The 22,703-nt window shown below is 40.6% G+C and overlaps 1 protein-coding gene across 1 annotated transcript in view; it reads left to right on the top strand.

Annotated features, from left to right (window-relative positions):
• Positions 1–22,703, top strand: part of BAZ2A (bromodomain adjacent to zinc finger domain 2A) — a 218,841-nt gene that overhangs the window by 77,955 nt on the left and 118,183 nt on the right. The window contains exons 25-26 of the mRNA XM_053705512.1: positions 18,553–18,833; positions 20,439–20,571. Of these exons, the coding sequence (XP_053561487.1) occupies positions 18,553–18,833; positions 20,439–20,571 (414 nt within the window). The remainder of the gene's footprint in view (positions 1–18,552; positions 18,834–20,438; positions 20,572–22,703) is intronic.

Genomic DNA, 22,703 nt, shown 5'->3' with positions numbered 1-22,703 from the left:
GTGCTAGGGTCCCTTCTAGCGGTTCTAAGACCGAGGGGCATTGCAGTAGTACCTTACTTGGACGACATTCTAATACAAGCGTCGTCCCTGTCAAAAGCAAAGGCTCATACGGACATCGTTCTAGCCTTTCTCAGATCACACGGATGGAAAGTGAACATAGAAAAAAGTTCTCTGTCCCCGTCAACAAGAGTTCCCTTCTTGGGAACAATAATAGATTCCTTAGAAATGAGGATTTTTCAGACAGAGGTCAGAAAATCAAAACTTCTAAGCTCTTGTCAAGTGCTTCATTCTGTTCCTCGTCCTTCCATAGCGCAGTGCATGGAAGTAGTAGGGTTGATGGTTGCAACAATGGACATAGTTCCTTTTGCACAAATTCATCTAAGACCATTACAACTGTGCATGCTCAAACAGTGGAATGGGGATTATACAGACTTGTCTCCAATGATTCAAGTAGATCAAAAGACCAGAGATTCACTCCGTTGGTGGCTGACCCTGGACCATCTGTCCCAGGGAATGAGCTTCCGCAGACCAGAGTGGGTCATTGTCACGACCGACGCCAGTCTAGTGGGCTGGGGCGCGGTCTGGGAATCCCTGAAAGCTCAGGGTCTATGGTCTTGGGAAGAGTCTCTTCTCCCGATAAACATTCTGGAACTGAGAGCGATACTCAATGCTCTTAGGGCTTGGCCTCAACTAGCAAAGGCCAGATTCATAAGGTTCCAATCAGACAACATGACGACCGTTGCGTATATCAATCATCAGGGGGGAACAAGGAGTTCCCTGGCGATGAAAGAAGTGACCAAAATAATTCAATGGGCGGAGGATCACTCCTGCCACCTGTCTGCGATCCACATCCCAGGAGTGGAAAACTGGGAGGCGGATTTTCTGAGTCAGACATTCCATCCGGGGGAGTGGGAACTCCATCCGGAGATCTTTGCCCAAATAACTCAATTATGGGGCATTCCAGACATGGATCTGATGGCGTCTCGTCAGAACTTCAAGGTTCCTTGCTACGGGTCCAGATCCAGGGATCCCAAGGCGACTCTAGTAGATGCACTAGTAGCACCTTGGACCTTCAACCTAGCTTATGTATTTCCACCGTTTCCTCTCATTCCCAGGCTGATAGCCAGGATCAATCAGGAGAGGGCCTCGGTGATCTTGATAGCTCCTGCATGGCCATGCAGGACTTGGTATGCAGACCTGGTGAATATGTCATCGGCTCCACCATGGAAGCTACCTTTGAGACAGGACCTTCTTGTTCAGGGTCCATTCGAACATCCAAATCTGGTCTCCCTCCAACTGACGGCTTGGAGATTGAACGCTTGATTCTATCGAAGCGTGGGTTTTCAGATTCTGTGATAGATACTCTGGTTCAGGCCAGAAAACCGGTAACTAGAAAAATTTACCATAAAATATGGAAGAAATATATCTGTTGGTGTGAATCCAAAGGATTCCCATGGAATAAGATAAAGATTCCTAGGATTCTCTCCTTTCTACAAGAAGGTTTGGAGAAAGGATTATCTGCAAGTTCTCTAAAGGGACAGATCTCTGCTTTATCTGTCTTACTACACAAAAGACTGGCAGCTGTGCCAGATGTTCAATCATTTGTTCAGGCTCTGGTTAGGATCAAGCCTGTTTACAGACCTTTGACTCCTCCCTGGAGTCTAAATCTAGTTCTTTCAGTTCTTCAAGGGGTTCCGTTTGAACCTTTACATTCCATAGATATTAAGTTACTATCTTGGAAAGTTTTGTTTTTGGTTGCAATTTCTTCTGCTAGAAGAGTTTCAGAGTTATCTGCTCTGCAGTGTTCTCCTCCTTATCTGGTGTTCCATGCAGATAAGGTGGTTTTGCGTACTAAGCCTGGTTTTCTTCCAAAGGTTGTTTCTAACAAAAATATTAACCAGGAGATAGTTGTACCTTCTTTGTGTCCGAATCCAGTTTCAAAGAAGGAACGTTTGTTACACAATTTGGACGTAGTCCGTGCTCTAAAATTCTATTTAGAGGCTACAAAAGATTTCAGACAAACATCTTCCTTGTTTGTTGTTTATTTTGGTAAAAGGAGAGGTCAAAAAGCGACTTCTACCTCTCTTTGCTTTTGGCTTAAAAGCATCATCCGATTGGCTTATGAGACTGCCGGACGGCAGCCTCCTGAAAGAATCACAGCTCACTCCACTAGGGCTGTGGCTTCCACATGGGCCTTCAAGAACGAGGCTTTTGTTGACCAGATATGTAAGGCAGCGACTTGGTCTTCACTGCACACTTTTGCCAAATTTTACAAATTTGATACTTTTGCTTCTTCGGAAGCTATTTTTGGGAGAAAGGTTTTGCAAGCTGTGGTGCCTTCCGTTTAGGTAACCTGATTTGCTCCCTCCCTTCATCCGTGTCCTAAAGCTTTGTTATTGGTTCCCACAAGTAAGGATGACGCCGTGGACCGGACACACCAATGTTGGAGAAAACAGAATTTATGCTTACCTGATAAATTACTTTCTCCAACGGTGTGTCCGGTCCACGGCCCGCCCTGGTTTTTTAATCAGGTCTGATGAATTATTTTCTCTAACTACAGTCACCACGGTACCATATGGTTTCTCCTATATATATTTCCTCCTGTCCGTCGGTCGAATGACTGGGGTGGGCGGAGCCTAGGAGGGACTATATGGCCAGCTTTGCTGGGACTCTTTGCCATTTCCTGTTGGGGAAGAGAATATCCCACAAGTAAGGATGACGCCGTGGACCGGACACACCGTTGGAGAAAGTAATTTATCAGGTAAGCATAAATTCTGTTTTTCCTCCTAATAGTAAATCCGTCCTCCTGGGCCAACGGCCTGGGTGCTAGCATGAAAAAGTATACATCAGTGGAAGAAAGCACTCACAGTACTTTTCAGTAGTGGGTCAACCAAAAGGCTTAGTGTTTATTAACGTTTCGGGGGTTCACACAGACCCCTTCATCAGAATACAAAACAGTGTCAAATCATACCTTAATATAGTGTACAAAACAATTATGGAAATACTTACATCAAAACACCTGTGTCTCATAACATAGTTCCCATGTGTTAAGATGGAACGCACGCCATGCGTTTCATCAAACCGGAAGTTAACTCCCTTCCGGTATTATTTCAATACAACATGTTTCATTATATAAAAACTAAATACCATCAACCTTAGTATTTTAAAAACTTTCAAGTGTGTCACCAACCTGTTGTATATCAAGCTCCTATGTGGCCAACTCTTTAGGCATCAGTGATTACCTTACAACCTGTGTGCAAATAGTGTGTTCGAGTATGGAACGCATATGCGTTCCAATAAACCGGAAGTCTCACTTCTTCCAGTTTGGCGAAAATTGTGTTGCGAGTGAACTTGTGCACTAAAAGTGTCTAACATAAGTATAGGCTTTATGGGTGGATTAGAGGTCCTATAGATGGCCACTACGAATGGTGGATCAAGGTAATGAGCCCTTATGTGTATAAACAGTTAAGTATTATTATCGGGATACCGGAAGTGACCTCAACTCACTTGAATGGCATTCTTAGTAGCCAATCGAGAGGGTGCACAGTCTTAAGTTATATCCCCTATCACTCCCATTGACAATACACACGTCCTCATAGCCTATCAAGTAAAAAGCACACTGAAATGTGAACTATAACCTGTCAAAAAAGTGTCATTATGTGAAGCACAATTTAACTACATGAACACAGTTATTTAATTAAATAAGAACACTTATTACCATATACTACTTTGTTCTAAATAACAAAGGATTACACAGACTGTATAAATATATACAACTCAAGATAATGCCCTTCCAGACCAAACAAGTCATATACCTTTTTAGTTATAGCCTATTAACTAAATTGTAAAAATCCTAGAAATTCATGTACTCTAAATACCATGTCACTGGTACTTGGGAATGGGAATTAAGGCTTGTATATAACTATTTCTTGACTATTAGGCATCAGATTGGAAGCATACCTTCCTAATCATGTGACTATAAGTAGAATATTGTAAAAAAACATAATTTATTACATATTTGGTAATATAGAACTTGCAGTGTCTATACCACATCTCTATCACAGATGATTGTTTTTTAGTTTTGTGAAGTTTTAAGTTTTTAGTTCCTATTTGTTAGTTTTTATTTCTTTCATGTAATTGGCAAGAGTCCATGAGCTAGTGACATATGGGATATACAATCCTACCAGGAGGGGCAAAGTTTCCCAAACCTCAAAATGCCTACAAATACACCCCTCACCACACCCACAATGCAGTTTAACCAATAGCCAAGCAGTGGGGTGATAAAGAAAAGAGTAGAAAGCATCAACAAAGGAAATTTGGAAATAATTGTGCTTTATACAAAAAATCATAACCACCATAAAAAGGGTGGGCCCATGGACTCTTCCCAATATGAAATAAATGAATTTATCAGGTAAATTCTTACATAAATTATGTTTTCTTTCATGTAATTGGCAAGAGTCCATGAGCTAGTGACATATTGGATATCAATACCCAAGATGTGGAGTCTTCCACTCAAGAGTCACTAGAGATGGAGGGAATAAAATAAAAACAACCATATGCCGCTTAAAAAATAATCCACAACCCAAAAAAATGTTTATTTTCACTTTTGAAGGAAAAAACTTAAATCAAAAGCAGAAGAATCAAACTGAAACAGCTGCCTGAAGAACTTTTCTACCAAAAACTGCTTCTGAAGAAGCAAATACATCAAAATGGTAGAATTTAGTAAATGTATGCAAAGAGGACCAAGTTGCCGCTTTGCAAATCTGATCAACTGAAGCTTCATTCTTAAAAGCCCACGAAGTGGAGACTGATCTAGTAGAATGAGCTATAATTCTCTGAGGCGGGGTTTGACCCGACTCCAAATAACCAAGAAGCCAAGGAAATAGCAGAAGCTTTCTGACCTTTCCTAGGACCAGAAAATAAAACAAATAGACTGGAAGTCTTCCTGAAATCTTTAGTAGCTTCCACATAATATTTCAAAGCTCTTACCACATCCAAAGAATGTAAGGATCTCTCCAAAGAATTCTTAGGATTAGGACATAAAGAAGGGACAACAATTTCTCTACTAATGTTGATAGAATTCACAACCTTTGGTAAAAATTTAAAAGAAGTCCGCAAAACTGCCTTATCCTGATGAAAAATCAGAAAAGGAGACTCACAAGAAAGAGCAGATAGCTCAGAAACTCTTCTAGCAGAAGAGATAGCCAAAAGGAACAAGACTTTCCAAGAAAGTAGTTTAATGTCCAAAGAATGCATAGGTTCAAATGGAGGAGCCTGTAAAGCCAAATTAAGACTCCAAGGAGGAGAAATTGACTTAATGACAGGCTTAATACGAACTAAAGCCTGTACAAAACAGTGTATATCAGGAAGTATAGCAATCTTTCTGTGAAATAAAACAGAGCAGAGATTTGTCCTTTCAAGGAACTTGCAGACAAACCCTTATCCAAACCATCCTGAAGAAACTGCAAAATTCTACGAATTCTAAAAGAATGCCAGGAGAATTTATTAGAAGATCACCATGAAATGTAAGTCTTCCAAACTCTATAATAAATATTTCTAGAAACAGATTTACGAGCTTGTAACATAGTATTAATCACTGAGTCAGAGAACCCTCTATGACTTAAAACTAAGCGTTCAATTTCCATACCTTCAAATTTAATGATTTGAGATTCTGATGGAAAAACAGACCTTGAGATAGTAGGTCCGGCCGTAACGGAAGTGGCCAAGGCGGGCAACTGGACATACAAACCAGATCCGCATACCAAAACCTGTGTGGCCATGCTGGAACCACCAGCAACACAAAGACTGCTCCATGATGATTTTGGAGATCACTCTTGGAAGGAGAACTAGAGGCGGGAAGATGTAAGCAGGTTGATAACACCAAGGAAGTGTCAGCGCATCCACTGCTTCCGCCTGAACATCCCTGGACCTGGACAGGTATCTGGGAAGTTTCTTGTTTAGATGAGAGGCCATGAGATCTATCTCTGGAAGACCCCACATCTGAACAATCTGAGAAAACACATCTGGATGGAGAGACCACTCCCCTGGTTGTAAAGTCTGACGGCTGAGATAATCCGCCTCCCAATTGTCTACACCTGGGATATGCACCGCAGAGATTAGACAGGAGCTGGATTCCGCCCAAGCAAGTATCCGAGATACTTCCTTCATAGCTTGGGGACTGAGAGTCCCACTCTGATGATTGACATAAGCCACAGTTGTGATATTGTCTGTCTGAAAACAAATGAACGGTTCTCTCTTTAGCAGAGGCCAGAACTGAAGAGCCCTGAAAATTGCACGGAGTTCTAAAATATTTATTGGTAATCTCGCCTCTTGAGATTTCCAAACCCCTTGTGCTGTCAGAGATCCCAAAACAGCTCCCCAACCTGAAAGACTCGCATCTGTTGAGATCACAGTCCAGGTGGGGCGAACAAAAGAAGCCCCTTGAACCAAACGATGGTGATCTATCCACCATGTCAGAGAGTGTCGTACATTGGGATTCAAGGTTATTATTTGTGATATCTTTGTATAATCCCTGCACCATTGATTCAGCATACAAAACTGTAGCGGACTCATGTGAAAACGAGCAAAGGGGATCGCGTCTGATGCTGCAGTCATGAGACCTAAAACTTCCATGCACATAGCCACTGAAGGGAATGACTGAGACTGAAGGTGCCGGCATGCTGCGACCAATTTTAAACGTCTCTTGTCTGTTAGATTCAGTGTCCATGACTCAGTCTATCTGGAAGCCTAAAAAGGTGACCCTTGTCTGAGGAATCAAGAAACTTTTTAGTAAATTGATCCTCCAACCATGTTTCCGAAGAAACAACACTAGTTGATTCGTGTGAGATTCTGCAGTACGTAAAGACTGAGCTAGTACCAAGATATCGTTCAAATAAGGAAACGCCGCAATACCCTGTTCTCTGATTACAGATAGTAGGGCACCCAGAACCTTTGAAAAGATTCTTGGAGCTGTTGCTAGGCCAAATGGAAGAGCAACAAATTGGTAATGCTTGTCTAGAAAAGAGAATCTCAGAAACTGATAGAGATCTGGATGAATCGAAATATGAAGGTATGCATCCTGCAAGTCTATTGTGGACATATAATGTCCTTGCTGAACAAAAGGCAGAATAGTCCTTATAGTCACCATCTTGAAAGTTGGTACTTTTACATAACGATTCAACATTTTTAGATCCAGAACTGGTCTGAATACATTTTCTTTCTTTGGTACAATGAATAGGTTTGAATAAAACCCCAAACCTTGTTCCTGAGGAGGAACTGGCATGATTACCCCTGAAGACTCCAGGTCTGAAACACACTTCAGATAAGCCTGAGCTTTTACTGGAGTTACAGGGATGCGTGAGAGAAAATTTTTTCTCACAGGAGGTCTTATTTTGAATCCTATTCGATACCCTTGAGAGACAATGCTCTGAATCCAATGATTTTGGACAGATTTTATCCAAAAATCCTTGAAAAACCTTAATCTGCCCCCTACCAGCTGAGCTGGCATGAGGGCCACACCTTCATGCGGATTTAGGGGCTGACTTTGGTTTCCTAAATGGCTTGGATTTATTCCAATTTAAGGAAGGCTTCCAATTGGAAGCAGATTCCTTGGGGGAAGGATTGGGTTTTTGTTCCTTATTCTGACGAAAGGAACGAAAACAATTAGAAGCCTTAGATTTACCCTTAGGTTTTTTATCCTGAGGCAAAAAAACTCCTTTTTCCCCCAGTGATAGCTGAAATAATAGAATCCAACTGAGAACCAAATAAATTATTACCTTGGAAAGAAAGAGATAGTAATCTAGATTTAGATTTCATATCGGCAGCTCTTCTAGCTAATACAGCTAAAGACATGGATCTAACATCAATTTTGATAATATCAAAAATGGCATCACAGATAAAATGATTAGCATATTGCAGTAAGCGAATAATGCTAAATATGTCAGAATCCAATTCATGTTGCGCTAAATTTTTCAACCAGAAAGTTGATGCAGCCGCAACATCACCCAAAGAAATAGCAGGTCTGAGAAGATGACCTGAATATAAATAGGCATTCCTTAGATAAGATTCAAGCTTCCTATCTAAAGGATCCTTAAAGGAAGTGCTATCTTCCATAGGAATAGTGGTACGTTTAGCAAGAGTAGAAATAGCCCCATCAACTTTGGGGATCTTTTCCCAAAACTCTATAGATTTTGCTGGTAAAGGATACAATCTCTTAAACCTTGAAGAAGGAATAAAGGAAGTACCTGGCGTATTCCATTCCCTAGAAATCATATCAGAAATAGCCTCAGGAATGGGAAAAACACCTGGGGAAACCACAGGAGGTTTAAAAACAGCATTTAAACGTTTATTAGATTGAACGTCAATAGGACTGGTTACCTCAATATCCAAAGTAATTAACACTTCTTTTAATAAAGAACGCATATACTCAATTTTAAATAAATAAGTATATTTGTCAGTGTTAATATCTGAGGAAGGATCTTCTGTTTCAGATAGATCCTCATCAGAAGAGGATGAATTATGTTGTTGGTCATTTGAAATTTCATCAGCTAAATGAGAAGTTTTAAAAGAACTTTTACATTTATTAGAAGGTGGAAAGCAGACAAAGCCTTCATAATAGAATCAGAAACAAATTCTTTAAAATTGACAGGTATATCATGCAGATTAGAAGTTGAAGGAACTGCAACTGGCAATGTACTATTACTGATAGAAACACTATCTGCATGTAAAAGTTTATCATGACAACTATTACAAATGACATTCGGTGGAATAATTTCTACTATTTTACAACAAATGCACTTAGCTTTGGTAGAACCGATGTCAGGCAGCAATGTTCCAGCAGAAACTTCAGAGACAGGATCAGATTGGGACATCTTGCTCAATGTAAGAGAAAAAACAACATATAAAGCAAAATTATCTATTTCCTTAAAGGATTACTTTCTGTTATAATTTTTAAGCTAAACAACTAACATATTAAAGTTAATAAACATTAATTAAAACCTACTGACCTATATTTTCTCCAAAACGAAGTTTCATAACGTTCTAAAAGTTATATATTTTATTCGCCGATGATGTCACGTTACCCTGCCCACTATTTTCAGCACTGAGTGTTCAAAATACTTAAACCAATAACTTTGTGTTTAAAGCGCCATTTTTAAACCTAGGTATTGTAAACGGATTGGTACAGAGCAAATGATACCCACGGAGTGGGTTTGGAAAACAATTACATTTGCAGACAAGATTTCTGATATACGGTAGAGATATGTTAATGAAATGCTATTGATAAAAAGCGTATTTGGGGTAGTTAGTTAGTAACAGGCATAGAAAAAATTTACTTACAGTGGCCCTTTAAATGACAGTTTCAGGAATGGGAAAAAATGCAAAAGCATAGGCCTCTTGATAGAGAAGAAAGCAGGAGGCAAACATCAATGGGGTATTGAAATAATGAAAAAAATGTGGCGCCAAGTATGACTCACAACGTAACGTAAACTTTTTTGGCGCCAAAAATGACACACTTGCGTCACTAATGATGCCGCCGTGTGAAATGACGAAGTTGCGTCATAAACGTACTTTCTCACGCCAAAAAAAGTTTGCTCCAAAAATGACGCAATAAACGCTAACATTTGATGCACCCGCGGGCCTAACACCCGCAATTGCAAAAAGTAGTCAATTGAAAAAAGACTAAACCCCAGGTAAGAAATAAATTTCTTAAAGTGTTTACATTCCCAACTATTAAACTGACAGTCTGCAGAAGGAAATACATGAACCTGACTCATGGCAAATATAAGTACAATACATATATTTAGAACTTTATATAATTGCATAAAGTGCCAAACCATAGCTGAGAGTGTCTTAGTAATGAAAACATACTTACCAAAAGACACCCATCCACATATAGCAGATAGCCAAACCAGTACTAAAACAGTTATTAGTAGAGGTAATGGTAAATTGAGAGTATATCGTCTATGAATCTCTACGACCGATAATAGAGAACCTATGAAATAGACCCCCGTTAGGGAAATCCTTGTATTCAAATAAGTGATACTCCATGTCCCTCTGACATTCGCTGTACTCTGAGAGGAATCGGGCTTCAACAATGCTGAGAAGCGCATATCAACGTAGAAATCTTAGCACAAACTTACTTCACCACTTCCATAGGAGGCAAAGTTTGTAAAACTGAATTGTGGGTGTGGTGAGGGGTGTATATGTCACTAGCTCATGGACTCTTGCCAATTACATGAAAGAAAACATAATTTATGTAAGAATTTACCTGATAAATTCATTTATTTCATATTGGGAAGAGTCCATGGGCCCACCCTTTTTATGGTGGTTATGATTTTTTGTATAAAGCACAATTATTTTCAAATTTCCTTTGTTGATGCTTTCTACTCCTTTCTTTATCACCCCACTGCTTGGCTATTGGTTAAACTGCATTGTGGGTGTGGTGAGGGGTGTATTTGTAGGCATTTTGAGGTTTGGGAAACTTTGCCCCTCCTGGTAGGATTGTATATCCCATATGTCACTAGCTCATGGACTCTTGCCAATTACATGAAAGAAATAAAAACTAACAAATAGGAACTAAAAACTTAAAACTTCACAAAACTAAAAAACAATCATCTGTGATAGAGATGTGGTATAGACACTGCAAGTTCTATATTACCAAATATGTAATCGGATGTGTATTAAATGTAAATCTTCTCACAACTAAATTGTGCTGTCCATCAAGGAACATTGTTTGGGCTACTAGTGGGCACTGAAAAAACGAGTGACCAATACTAAAGCAGGGGTGGTTAGGACATGAACCAGGTCCACACCCGTGGTACCCTATTCATGACAATAATATTTCTGGCTTCCAAGCACTCACTGTACTGGTGAATTGCCTGAGTGCTCTCTATGGAAGATAGTTAGAAACCTTTTAAAAAGAGAAGATGCACTCACAGGACTTAATATACATTATTTTTATTAATAATTCATCAAAAAAGGTTCAGTCAACGTTTTGGTCTTCACAGGGACCTTTGTCAAGACTGTTTCGTATTCACTGCACGTGGAATATTCACCACTGAACAATATTCCATGTGCAGTGAATACGAAACAGTCTTGACAAAGGTCCCTGTGAGGAGCGAAACGTTGACTTAAAGGGACAGTCTAGGCCAAAATAATCTTTCATGATTCAGATAGAGCATGTAATTTTAAACAATTTTCCCATTTACTTTTATCACCAATTTTGCTTTGTTCTCTTGGTGTTCTTGAATACCACCTATTTTCAGAATGCATTTTTACAGTTTTTCACCACTAGAGGGTGTTAGTTCATGTATTTCATATAGATAACACTGTGCTCGTGCACGTGAAGTTATCTGGGAGCAGGCACTGATTGGCTAAACTGCAAGTCTGTCAAAAGAACTGAAATAAGGGGGCAGTCTGCAGAGGCTTATATACAAGATAATCACAGAGGTTAAAGTATATTAATATAACTGTGTTGGTTATGCAAAACTGGAGAATGGGTAATATAGGGATTATCTTTTAAAACAATAACAATTCTGGTGTAGACTGTCCCTTTAACCTTTTTTGATGGATTACTAATAAAAATAATGTATATTAAGTCCTGTGAGTGCCTCTTCTCTTTTTAAAGTTTCTACCTATCTACCATAGAGAGCACTTCACCAGTACAGTGAGTGTTTGGAAGCCAGAAATAAATATATATATATATATATATATATATATATATATATATATATATATATATATATATATATATATATATATATATATATATATATATATATATATATATATATATATATATATATATATATATATATAAAATTTATTATTATATTTTTTTTTAAATTTCAAGCCCTAAGCTACTAGCCAACCCAAAATGTTACTCGCCACTTTTGATCCCACCCACACTTCACCCACTAACCCAACCCCTCTTTGCATATGTTTAGGCAATGTGAAAAATCTTACTGTGCAGTAAAAAAATAAGTGCATAGCAGTTAGCAACACCAGCTAGGGTTCTGGGGAAGACAACAGCGGGACAGAAAAAGGAAGTTGTTGAACTGAGTGAATGCAGAGTGTTGACATTGTGAGGTCATAGCAGACCTGGAAATCTTTTTTTTTTTTTGTTTTGTTATCCTCTCTCATCTATCTTTTTCCATTGCCTCCTCTCTTCAATCTCTAATTTTAACCCCTCCCTTCTCTCTCAGGCCATATCTTCTCTTTACACTCTTTCTTAACGCTATCCTTTTCTCCACTTTTCCTCTCCAATCTTGAGATGTGTGTGTATGTATGTATGTATGTATGTATGTATATATGTGTATGTATATGTGTATATATATGTATATATGTGTATGTATATGTGTATATATATATATATATATATAATATGTATATATAATATGTATGTGTGGTCTTAAAATTTTATAAAAGGGTAATTTTTATAATGTTTGAAATGCATAGAAGCATGTGTGCATTATCCTTTTCGTGCACTTCCTCTTGCTCTCCCTTTCTGTTTTCCCTCATAATACTGTGCTTTCCATCTAATACGAGGAGAGTCTACAGCTTCATTCATTACTTGTGGGAATACAGAACCTGGCCACCAAGAGGAGGCAAAGACGCCCCAGCCAAAGGCTTAAATACCTCCCCCACTCCCCTCATCCCCTAGTCATTCTTTGCCTTTCGTTACATGAGGATGGCAGAGAAGTGTCGGAAGATTTCGGAGTAGTCTCTTATGGAGGGTAGTACCCTTAGGAATTGTCAGCCTCTCAGTGAGAGCATTAACAAATGTTAGGGGGTCTGGAGATACAGGAAGAGTCTTTCTGCGAAACCATCTAGACTCGTATTAACAGTGTCGGGTTTTTCCCTGCCTTGTTTGCCATGTGCTGCTGGCAGCCATTTTACTCGCCTCTCTTGCTGACTCTGGTGCATACTGTGTGATGCTGCTAATTTCCTGCACTTCCTTTTATGGCCAGACTGGTGTACATCATCCGTGTGAGACAGGATGCAGTCTCAGAATTGTGATTTCATCACTTATTATTTAAAGGGCCTCTGTTCAGTATGCTTTGCGCTTGCGTTGTCTCAGGCCTGTTTGTGAGAGCTCCTGTGTATTACCTGGCTGTCTGACGTCCCTCCTGGTTCCTGATCCCTGGCTTGTTCCTGACTCTGCTGTTCTCCTTGTTCCTGATTCCGGCTCGTCTGACTACTCGCTTTGGCTCCTGACTCGGCTCGTCTGACTACCAGCTCTGGTTTTGATTCCTGACTTATTTGACTCGACTTGTGGACTTTTTATTATTTTTTGCTATTAATAAAGGTGTGATTATTTTTGCTCTACTCATCTCAGTCTGATTCCTGGCACCCTGACATTACGCAAGGGCCATGAATCCTGATGGTGCTAATAATCCACCTTTACCTGCCATAATTTCCAGGATGGATGAACAGGATCACCGCTTGGATCAACTTGCACTAGCCCTGCAAACCCTGCTGGCTCGCACTGCACCTTTGGACCAAAGTGTCCCGCAAGTTATGGGTGCTCCTGTTCCCGCTGCTGCACCTAGTCCTACCAGGAGCATGTCCGGTTCTGCACCTCTACCTCAGCGATATGGAGGCGATCCTAATCAGTGCAGAGGGTTTTTGAACCAGGTGGGCATTTACTTTGAGATGTTACCTCAGGCGTTTCCCTCTGACAGAGTAACGAGATGAGAAATCCCACCTTAGTTCTGACACAGCTCTTGCCTAGGCTAATCCCTTGTGGGAGACTAATAAACCTGTGATTTCAAATTACCCTGAATTTGTTGCCTCCTTTCGAAGGGTATTTGATGTTCCGGTTTGCTCCTCCTCTGCTGCTAAACGACTCATGTCCATTCAGCAAGGTACAAGATCTGTTGCTCAGTATGCCATTGAGTTCCGTACGCTTGCCGCAGTGGTAGGTTGAAACAATGAAGCCCTTGTTGCCACCTTTTTTCATGGGCTCTCTGATGCGATTAAAGACTAAGTTGCTGCCAGAGATGTACCAGAAGATCTCAAGGCATTGGTGTATTTTTTGATCCTAATTGACATCAGACTAAAGGGACAATCAGGTTAAATTAAATTTACATGATTCAGATACAGCATGTAATTATACTTTCCAATTTACTTCCATTAAAAAAAATGTGCACAGTCTTTTATATTTACACTTTTTGAGTCACCAGATCCTACTGAGCATGTGAAAGAATTCACAGACTATACGTATGCATTTGTGATTGGCTGATTGCTATCACATGGTACAAGGGGAGTGGAAATATACATAACTTTGAAATTTGTTATAAAAAAATCTACTACTCATTTGAAGTTCAGACTAAGTGCTATTGCATTGTCTAGTTATCTTGCATTTGTTGATTATGCAAATCTAATGTGTTGACTGGTCCTTAAGTAAGAGGCCCTCTTTCAAGGAGCGATTGCGGAAGCCTCCTGTTTCGTTGTCTCCTACGTGTTCGTTCCCACCCATGCCTCCCTCTCCTCCTGGTCCCGAGTCACCAGGTACTGCTGAGCCGATACAATTGGGATTCACGCGTCTCTCCGCGGCGGAGAGGGACTTTAGGAGGAGGGAGGGGCTCTGCCTCTATTGTGGGTTACAGGGCCACCTTTTGAAGTCTTGTCCTACACGGCCGGGAAACTGTCGGGGGCAGACCTTGGGTGGTTTATCCTTGTCCCCGGAACTGCTAAAGGAGAAACCTTTGGTCACGGTTGTCCTTTCCTGGGTGGACTCCTCCATAGTCACCCAGGCTCTTGTTGACTCCGGTGCTGCGGGCTATTTCATTAACTGTGCTTCTGTATCAAAGTACTCCATTCTTGTTTTGCCTCGGTCCGTTCCACTTGCTATTGAGGCCATTGATGGCAGGCCCCTTCAGCCCGCACTCGTTACTCACGAAACTGCTCCGTTATCCATGGCTGTTGGGGCTCTCCATTTTGAAACCCTCCAGTTCCAGGTGATAAACTCTCCACATTTTCCGGTTATTCTGGTTTATCCCTGGCTCCAAAAGCACAATCCCAGTCTCGACTGGCGCAGGTTCGAAATTTCGTTGTGGTCTCCGCAATGTATTTCCACTTGTCTTTGGAAACCGGTTAAAGTCTTGTGCACGTATTCGGTATCTCAATTGCCAGAGGAGTACAGAGATTTCGTAGACGTTTTTGACAAGGTGCGTGCCAGTACGTTGCCTCCTCACCGGTCTTAGGATTGTGCCATAGATCTGCAACCCGGAGCCATTCCTCCTCGGGCCCGGGTTTACTCTCTGTTGCGGAGAATTGCGCTATGGAGGAGTATATTACTGATGCTCTGTCGTTGGGGATCATCTGCAAATCCTGCTCTCCTGCAGGGGCTGGCTTCTTCTTTGTGAAGAAAAAGGGTGGCGAGTTAAGACCATGCATTGATTATAGGGGTCTTAATCGTCCTACCATTATGAATGCTTACCCTGTTCCGCTCATTACGGAACTCTTTGACCTCCTCAAGGGAGCTACGGTCTTTACTAAACTTGATTTGAGAGGAGCGTACAATCTCATTAGGATCAAGGAGGGTCACAAATGGAAAACAGCATTTAACACCAGGAGCAGGCATTATGAGTATCTTGTAATGCCATTTGGCCTATGTAATGCTCCTGCTGTTGGAATTTATTAATGATGTCCTACGAGATATGTTGCAACAGTGTGTTATGGTGTACTTAGATGACATCCTCATACACTCACCCACACTTGAGGCTCATCATTCTGATGTTACATGGGTTCTTCAGAGACTACGTAAGAAAGGCCAGTTTTGTAAACTCGAAATGTGAGTTCCATCAGAATCAAGTAACCTTCCTAGGTTATGTTATCTCCATTGCAGAGTTCTCCAGGGATCCTGACAAGTTATCTGCAGTTCTGCAGTGGCCTCGCCCAGTTGGTCTTCGGTCTATTCAACGTTTTTTGGGGTTCGCCAATTACTATAGAAAGTTCATTAAAAACTTTTCTTCCTTGGTCAAACTTTTCACAGACATGACCCGTAAAGAGAATGAGCCACTCCATTGGTCATTTACCGCCATTATGGCCTTTGATGGTCTTAAGACTGCCTTTGCTGCCGCTCCAGTTCTAGCTCATCCTAACCCTGTCCTGCCTTTTGTTCTTGAGGTCGATGCGTCTGAGACTGGAATAGGTGCCCTCTTGTCTCAACGTCCTACGCCTGACGGTTCCTTGCATCAGTGTGGTTTCTTCTCTAAGAAATTGGCTCCTGCGGAGTGCAATTATAAAATTGGCGACAGGGAATTACTGGTCATAATTTTGGCACTCAAGGAATGGAGGCATCTTCTCGAGGGTACTAGCGTGCCAGTGCTCATTCTTACTGACCACAAGAATTTAACTTATCTATCTGAAGCAAAATGTTTGTCGCCCCGACAGGCCAGATGGACACTATTTTTGTCTTGGTTTAATTATGTGGTCTCCTACCTGCCTGATAATAAGAATATTAGGGCTGATGCCCTCTATTGACAATTTTCACCTCTGTCCAAGGAGGAGTCTGTACCTACTCCTGTTATACCTCCTGACCATATTTTGACTACCATACGTACTTATTTGACTTCTCCCTTGGGGGAGGAGATCATAGCTGCACAAACCTATGCACCTCCTGAGAAATGTAGTGGTAAGTGTTTTGTTCCTGAGAATCTTCGAACTAAACTTTTGCACACTTACCACTATACTAAAGTCGCAGGTCACCCAGACAAGAACCAAATGATTTGGTCTGTCACTCGACAATTCTGGTGGCCAGCTCTTTGTTCTGATGTTGCTGCGTATGTTGCCTCCTGCCCAGTTTGTGCACAGAATAAGACTCCTCAACGTCTTCCTGTGGGTCTTCTTCAACCTATTGCTAATGGTGAGCGTCCTTGGACAAATCTTTCCATAGACTTCATTGTCGAGCTCCCTGTTTCCAAAGGCAATAATGTTATCCTTATGGTGGTTGACTGTTTTTCTAAAATGTCACATTGCATTCCCTTGAAGAAATTGCCTACCGCTCAGGAGCTTGCTTCAATTTTTGCCCGGGAGGTCTTCCGTCCACATGGGTTACCCAAGGAGATAGTGTCGGACCGGGTAGCCAGTTTGTCTCCAGATTTTGGTGTTCCTTTTGTGCTCAAATGGGGATCCAGCTTTCCTTCTCCTCAGCATATCACCCTCAATCCAATGGGGCTGCGGAACGGTCTAATCAAGCTCTGGAACAGTTCCTCCGTTGCTATGTCTCAGTTCACCACAATAATTGGTCTGAACTGTTACCTTGGGCAGAGTTTGCTCGTAATAGTGCTATTAATGCTTCCTCCAAGTTATCCCCGTTCATGACGAATTATGGGTTTCAACCATCCTCCGATTTATTCATGTCTCAGGGTATTCCGGCTTTGGAGGAGCATCTCCAGCAACTCCGTTCCACGTGGGTGCAGATTCAGGATTGCCTTCATCGTTCTATGCAGCGCCAAAAGTTCCAGGCTGATCGTAGGCGTCTGCCCACGCCTTCCTACCAGGTTGGTGAGAGTTTGGCTGTCCTCCCGCAACTTGAACCTTTTGTGTGCCTTCCAATAAGCTGTTTCCCCGTTATCTTAGTCCTTTTCGAATACTCCGACGGGTCAATCCTGTGGCCTATGCTCTTGACCTTCCTCCTGCAATGCGCATCTCCAATGTTTTTCATAAGCCAAACGAGCATGGTTCGTTTGGCTTATGAGACAGCGGGACATAAGCCTCCTCAGAGGATTACGGCTCACTCAACTAGAGCTGTGGCTTCTTGGGCCTTTAAGAATGCTACCTCCTATAGAGCAGATTTGTAAGCCAGCTACCTGGTCCTCCTTACATACTTTTACTAAGTTTTACAAATTTTGACGTTTTTGCTTCAGCTTTTGTGGGAAATGTTTTGCAGGCTGTGGTGCCCTCAGAATAGGGTCATCCACCTTTTTACCCTCCTGTTTTTCATTCAGTATCCTCTAGAGCTTGGGTATTTTGTTTTTCACATATGAGTGAAGCCGTGGACTCTTCTCGTATTAGATGGAAAACATAAATTATGCTTACCTGATAATTTCATTTCCATTTTTACGAGGAGAGTACACGGCTCCCGCCCGGTTCTCCGTTGGGCGGACCAAAATTTATTTTGTTTCTTCTTCTGGCACTTTTTATACCCTGATATTTCTCCTACTGTTCCTTGTTCCCTCGACAGAATGACTGGGGGATGAGGGGAGTGGGGGAGGTATTTAAGCCTTTGGCTGGGTTGTCTTTGCCTCCTTCTGGTGGCCTGGTTCTGTATTCCCACAAGTAATGAATGAAGCAGTGGACTCTCCTCGTAACGATGGAATTGAAATGATCAGGTAAGCATAATTTATGTTTTTCTTCCTTTCTTTCTACTGCATGAGACATATTGCCCACTGTTAGCTTATCATTACTATGTGCGGAAAAAAAATATTGGTGGTATTTTGTAGTGTGTGTGTGTTTTTTTTTTTTTTTTTTTTTTTTTTAAATCGGTCTTTTACTTACCTTTTTTGGGATGAATTGTTTTCTTAAAATATTTTTAACATTTTATAGGGATGGACCCCTCCTAGTCTAGACTCTGCTAGAAATGACCTGAAGCACTTTGAGTACCAGCTGGATGCTTTTGATGATATTCTAGTTAAGGTGAAAAAGGAAGAGGGAAGTTCACAAAGAGATACTGCTAACCCCTTGGACCTGGCTGTGTTGCGGCTTTTGGAGCTAGAGCAAAATGTGGAAAGAAGATACCTAAAGGAACCCCTCTGGCTGCTTAGTGAGGTGCAACATGAGAAGGTTCTGTTAACAGACCTGGAAGATCCCCTCTCCACCACTGAGATGTAAGAACACAATTTGTTCTATACTCTGATCTCTTCTTAATTTAATGAGACATATTCTATGTCTTTCTTTGTTCAAGCTAAATGAAGGCTTTTTGAAATGTTTAATGAATACACATTTGTGTCTGGGTTCTGCAGCCTAGTTTGTCAACAGCTGTATAATACATATTATAATATGTATAATAGTGGAATTGTATGTTGGGGGAAAAACATTAATAAATAAGATACTGTATGCATAAGTACCCCACCAATAACCCATACCCTCTCAACAATCTACAAAATTCTAACACAAACCCTTCCAGGTCATTTACCCCCTTTTGTTGAAAGATGGGAGGAAAAACTAGGTAAAGTAATACTACCACAAACTAGTACCATAATATTTCATAATGTGACTAAATCTTCAAACTCCCTCTCCATGCAGGAGATAAACCTAAAACTCCTACACAGATGGTACTTTTCCCCAGTCAAATTAAACCGCCTATACAGTAGCAAATCCCAATGCTGCTGGAGATGCGGTCATAGTTTTGGTAACCTAGCGCACATGTGGTGGTGGTGTAACTCAATCCAAATTTTTTGGAGATCTATATTTGGAGAAATGGAGTCCATACTTGGGGTTCAGTTCTCGTTGGATCCTATAGTGTGGCTCCTGAACAAGCCCCCCAAAATTAAATCCAATCACTGCCTTAAATTATTCTACATAATGTCCAACAGTGGGAGATACCTCCTTGCTAGAAATTGGAGGTCTAAAGAAGTTCCCACCCTGCTCATGTGGCAAAACAGAGTTACAGAATTACTTAATATAGAAGAGTTCTACTATCTTAAAAATCTCAAGATGGAAATGTATGCAGAAATGTCTAGCTTGTGGGAACAGTACCTTAAGAAATAATGATTTCTAGTTCTTTTTTAATTAGATGGGACACAAAGAAAAGAACCCTGATATATTGCAGCCTTAGCAGATGGGACATAGCCTTGAGGCTTAATTAATTAGTTAACTAAGTTTTCAATAACTCTTATAAACTAGTCGGCTCCGGTAAACCCAATTTTCTTGACAGTGTACTTACTCTTTCCCTTTCCACCTTTCCCCTCCCCCCTCTCTCCTTCTACTTCTCTTTTACCTTCAACCCTTACAAGCATATACGATGTAATTGCATTATATGTCATAAAACACTGCTTGTATACTAGTATTATGCTTCTTTGTTATTTACCTTTTAATATGTAAAACTTTGTCGATATCTGTTTCAGGAAGCTGCGACTTCCAGTTTTGTACTTCTCATTTTGATAATAAAGTCGACATTTAAAAAAATAAATAAATAAAAAAATAAATAAGATACTGTTACATTCCTAGGTGAAAATCTAGAAAGGCCTCCAGGATCTTTATCTGTAAATAGGATGACCTTTAAAGTCCATAGGCTTTCATTATAGTACACCTGAACTGAGTGTTATTCACACTATTAAAAACAGAGCAACTAAACAATGAAAAAACTAAACTCAAGCCGTCATAGATAAATAGCCCCCTCCCTGGGAAATTGTGCTACCTGACACTCGCTCATTCTTTTTGTTTACTTTGCAAAATAGAAGAACTTACTATTTATTTTTATTTTTTGACAGTGAATACACTTTTACTCCTCGCATGCGTTTATGGCGCCAAACTGTTGATCGATGTAGAAGTGCTGCTCAACTTTCGCTATGTTTACAGCAGCTGGAGAAATCGTTAGCATGGGAACGCTCAGTTACTAAAGTGGTAAGTGCATTTATTTTAAATGTTTTATTACTTTGCTTAAACAAAAGGTAAAGAATAGTTACAGATGAGACGTCTCCCCTAGAAAAATAACAAAAAATTGCTCTCATAAAACCATATTCAAAAAAAGAGATAAAAATGCTCTAATAACTCTCTCATGAGCAAAAGTATAATTTACCTGGTATCAAATACATAAACATTAGGACTAGAATGGACAGAAAGATCAGGGGTTAATATAGCACTCACTCTTAGAAATTAATGTATAAAAACATTCATACTTTATTAATTATAGTTAAAACCGGGATATGACTCCCTTAAATTGGTTAAACTACCCACAACCATCTGAACCTATACAAACTTAAAAGAAATAAAACCGCTAGTCACTCCTCTGTTTCCTGGCCGATAGCAGGAAATATCGGCATCAGGTGGCTGGAGTGACCAAGCGGTTCTCTAACACTGTTCTCTAACTTAAGAATCACAACCGCTTGGTCACTCCAGCCACCTGATGCCGATGTTTCCTGCTATCGGCCAGGAAACAGAGGAGTGACTAGCGGTTTTATTTCTTTTAAGTTTGTATAGGTTCAGATGGTTGTGGGTAGTTTAATCAATTTAAGGGAGTCATATCCCGGTTTTAACTATAATTAATAAAGTATGAATGTTTTTATACATTAATTTCTAAGAGTGAGAGTGAGTGCTATATTAACCCCTGATCTTTCTGTCCTTTCTAGTCCTAATGTACTTGCCTTAAAGGGGTAGCACCGGAATCTATTATTATATTCCTTATCTCACCTTACAGACTGTGTAGTGCCAGTTTTGTTTTTTTTTGTTCTAAATATCAAATACATAAAGGCAAATAAATGCCTAAATAGCAGTACATAGATGTCCTAAAGTGAGTGTCTAAGATTCAGTGAAAATATCTAATACGTGAGGTATAATAGGAACTCATAAAGAAAAAGAATAAGGAAATAAAGTTAGTGCATGTAAAGTGCATATGATGTGCTAGAAGTAAGTTCTCATATAGTTCTAATAGCGTCAGTACTCTAGTGAGTAACTAATGAAAGTGTTAATGTAAAGAAAGCTATAGTTGTTCTAATAAATGGATACATTTTTGTTCCTAATGGGAAAGAGTCCACAGCCGCATTCATTACTTTTGGGAAATAAGAACCTGGCCACCAGGAGGAGGCAAAGTCACCCCAGCCATAGATTTAAACACTCCTCCCACTTCCCTCATCCCCCCCAGTCATTCTTTGCCTTTCGTCCCAGGAGGTTGGCAGAGAAGTGTCCGAATTTGTTTTGTCTCTTATGGAGGGTAATACTCTTCGCAATGGGACAGGAGTTTTAAGTAGCCCTATAAGCTTCTCACTGACGGCCTGGGTGAAAGTTAGTCCGAAGATGCAGGGAGAGCTCTCCTCTGCGACACCATCCCGAATCATATTAACAGCTCCTACAGCAATCGGCGTTGACGAGTTTTGCAGACTGCTTTCTTCTCTCAAGTCCATTTCAGGAGCGATGCTACGACCTCTCACACTTGAAGGGTTCCTGTTCCACGGCGTAGATTCTGGTAAGATTGTTTCATTTTCTCTTGTAAGGTGTATCCAGTCCACGGATTCATCCTTTACTTGTGGGATATTCTCCTTCCTAACAGGAAGTGGCAAAGAGAGCACACAGCAGAGCTGTCCATATAGCTCCCCCTCTAGCTCCACCCCCCAGTCATTCTCTTTGCCGGCTCTAAGCAATAGGGTCTCTCTCGGAAGAGTAAAGTGAATGTGGTTTTATATTTGTAGTTTTTGTTCTACAAGCAAAAGTTTGTTATTTTTAAATGGTACCGGTTTGTACTATTTACTCTCCAGCAGAAAAGGGATGAAGATTTCTGCAGAGAGGAAAATGATTTTAGCATGTTGTAACTAAAATCCGCTGCTGTTCCCACACAGGACTGAGGAGTACAAGAAAACTTCAGTTGGGGGGAACGGTTTGCAGATTAGGCTGCAATAAGGTATGTTCAGTCATTTATTTCTAGACAAGACTGTGATAATGCTAGAAAAGGACTGATGAGATCCCCATGAGGGAAGGGTAAGCTTTATTCAGAGACTAAGTATGGAATTACAAGCTTACATTACAGGGCTAATTTATGCTGG

This window comes from Bombina bombina, chromosome 3 (assembly GCF_027579735.1).
Source record: "Bombina bombina isolate aBomBom1 chromosome 3, aBomBom1.pri, whole genome shotgun sequence".
In the NCBI taxonomy this organism is placed as follows: domain Eukaryota; kingdom Metazoa; phylum Chordata; class Amphibia; order Anura; family Bombinatoridae; genus Bombina; species Bombina bombina.
This window is presented reverse-complemented; position numbering and strand designations above follow the sequence as displayed.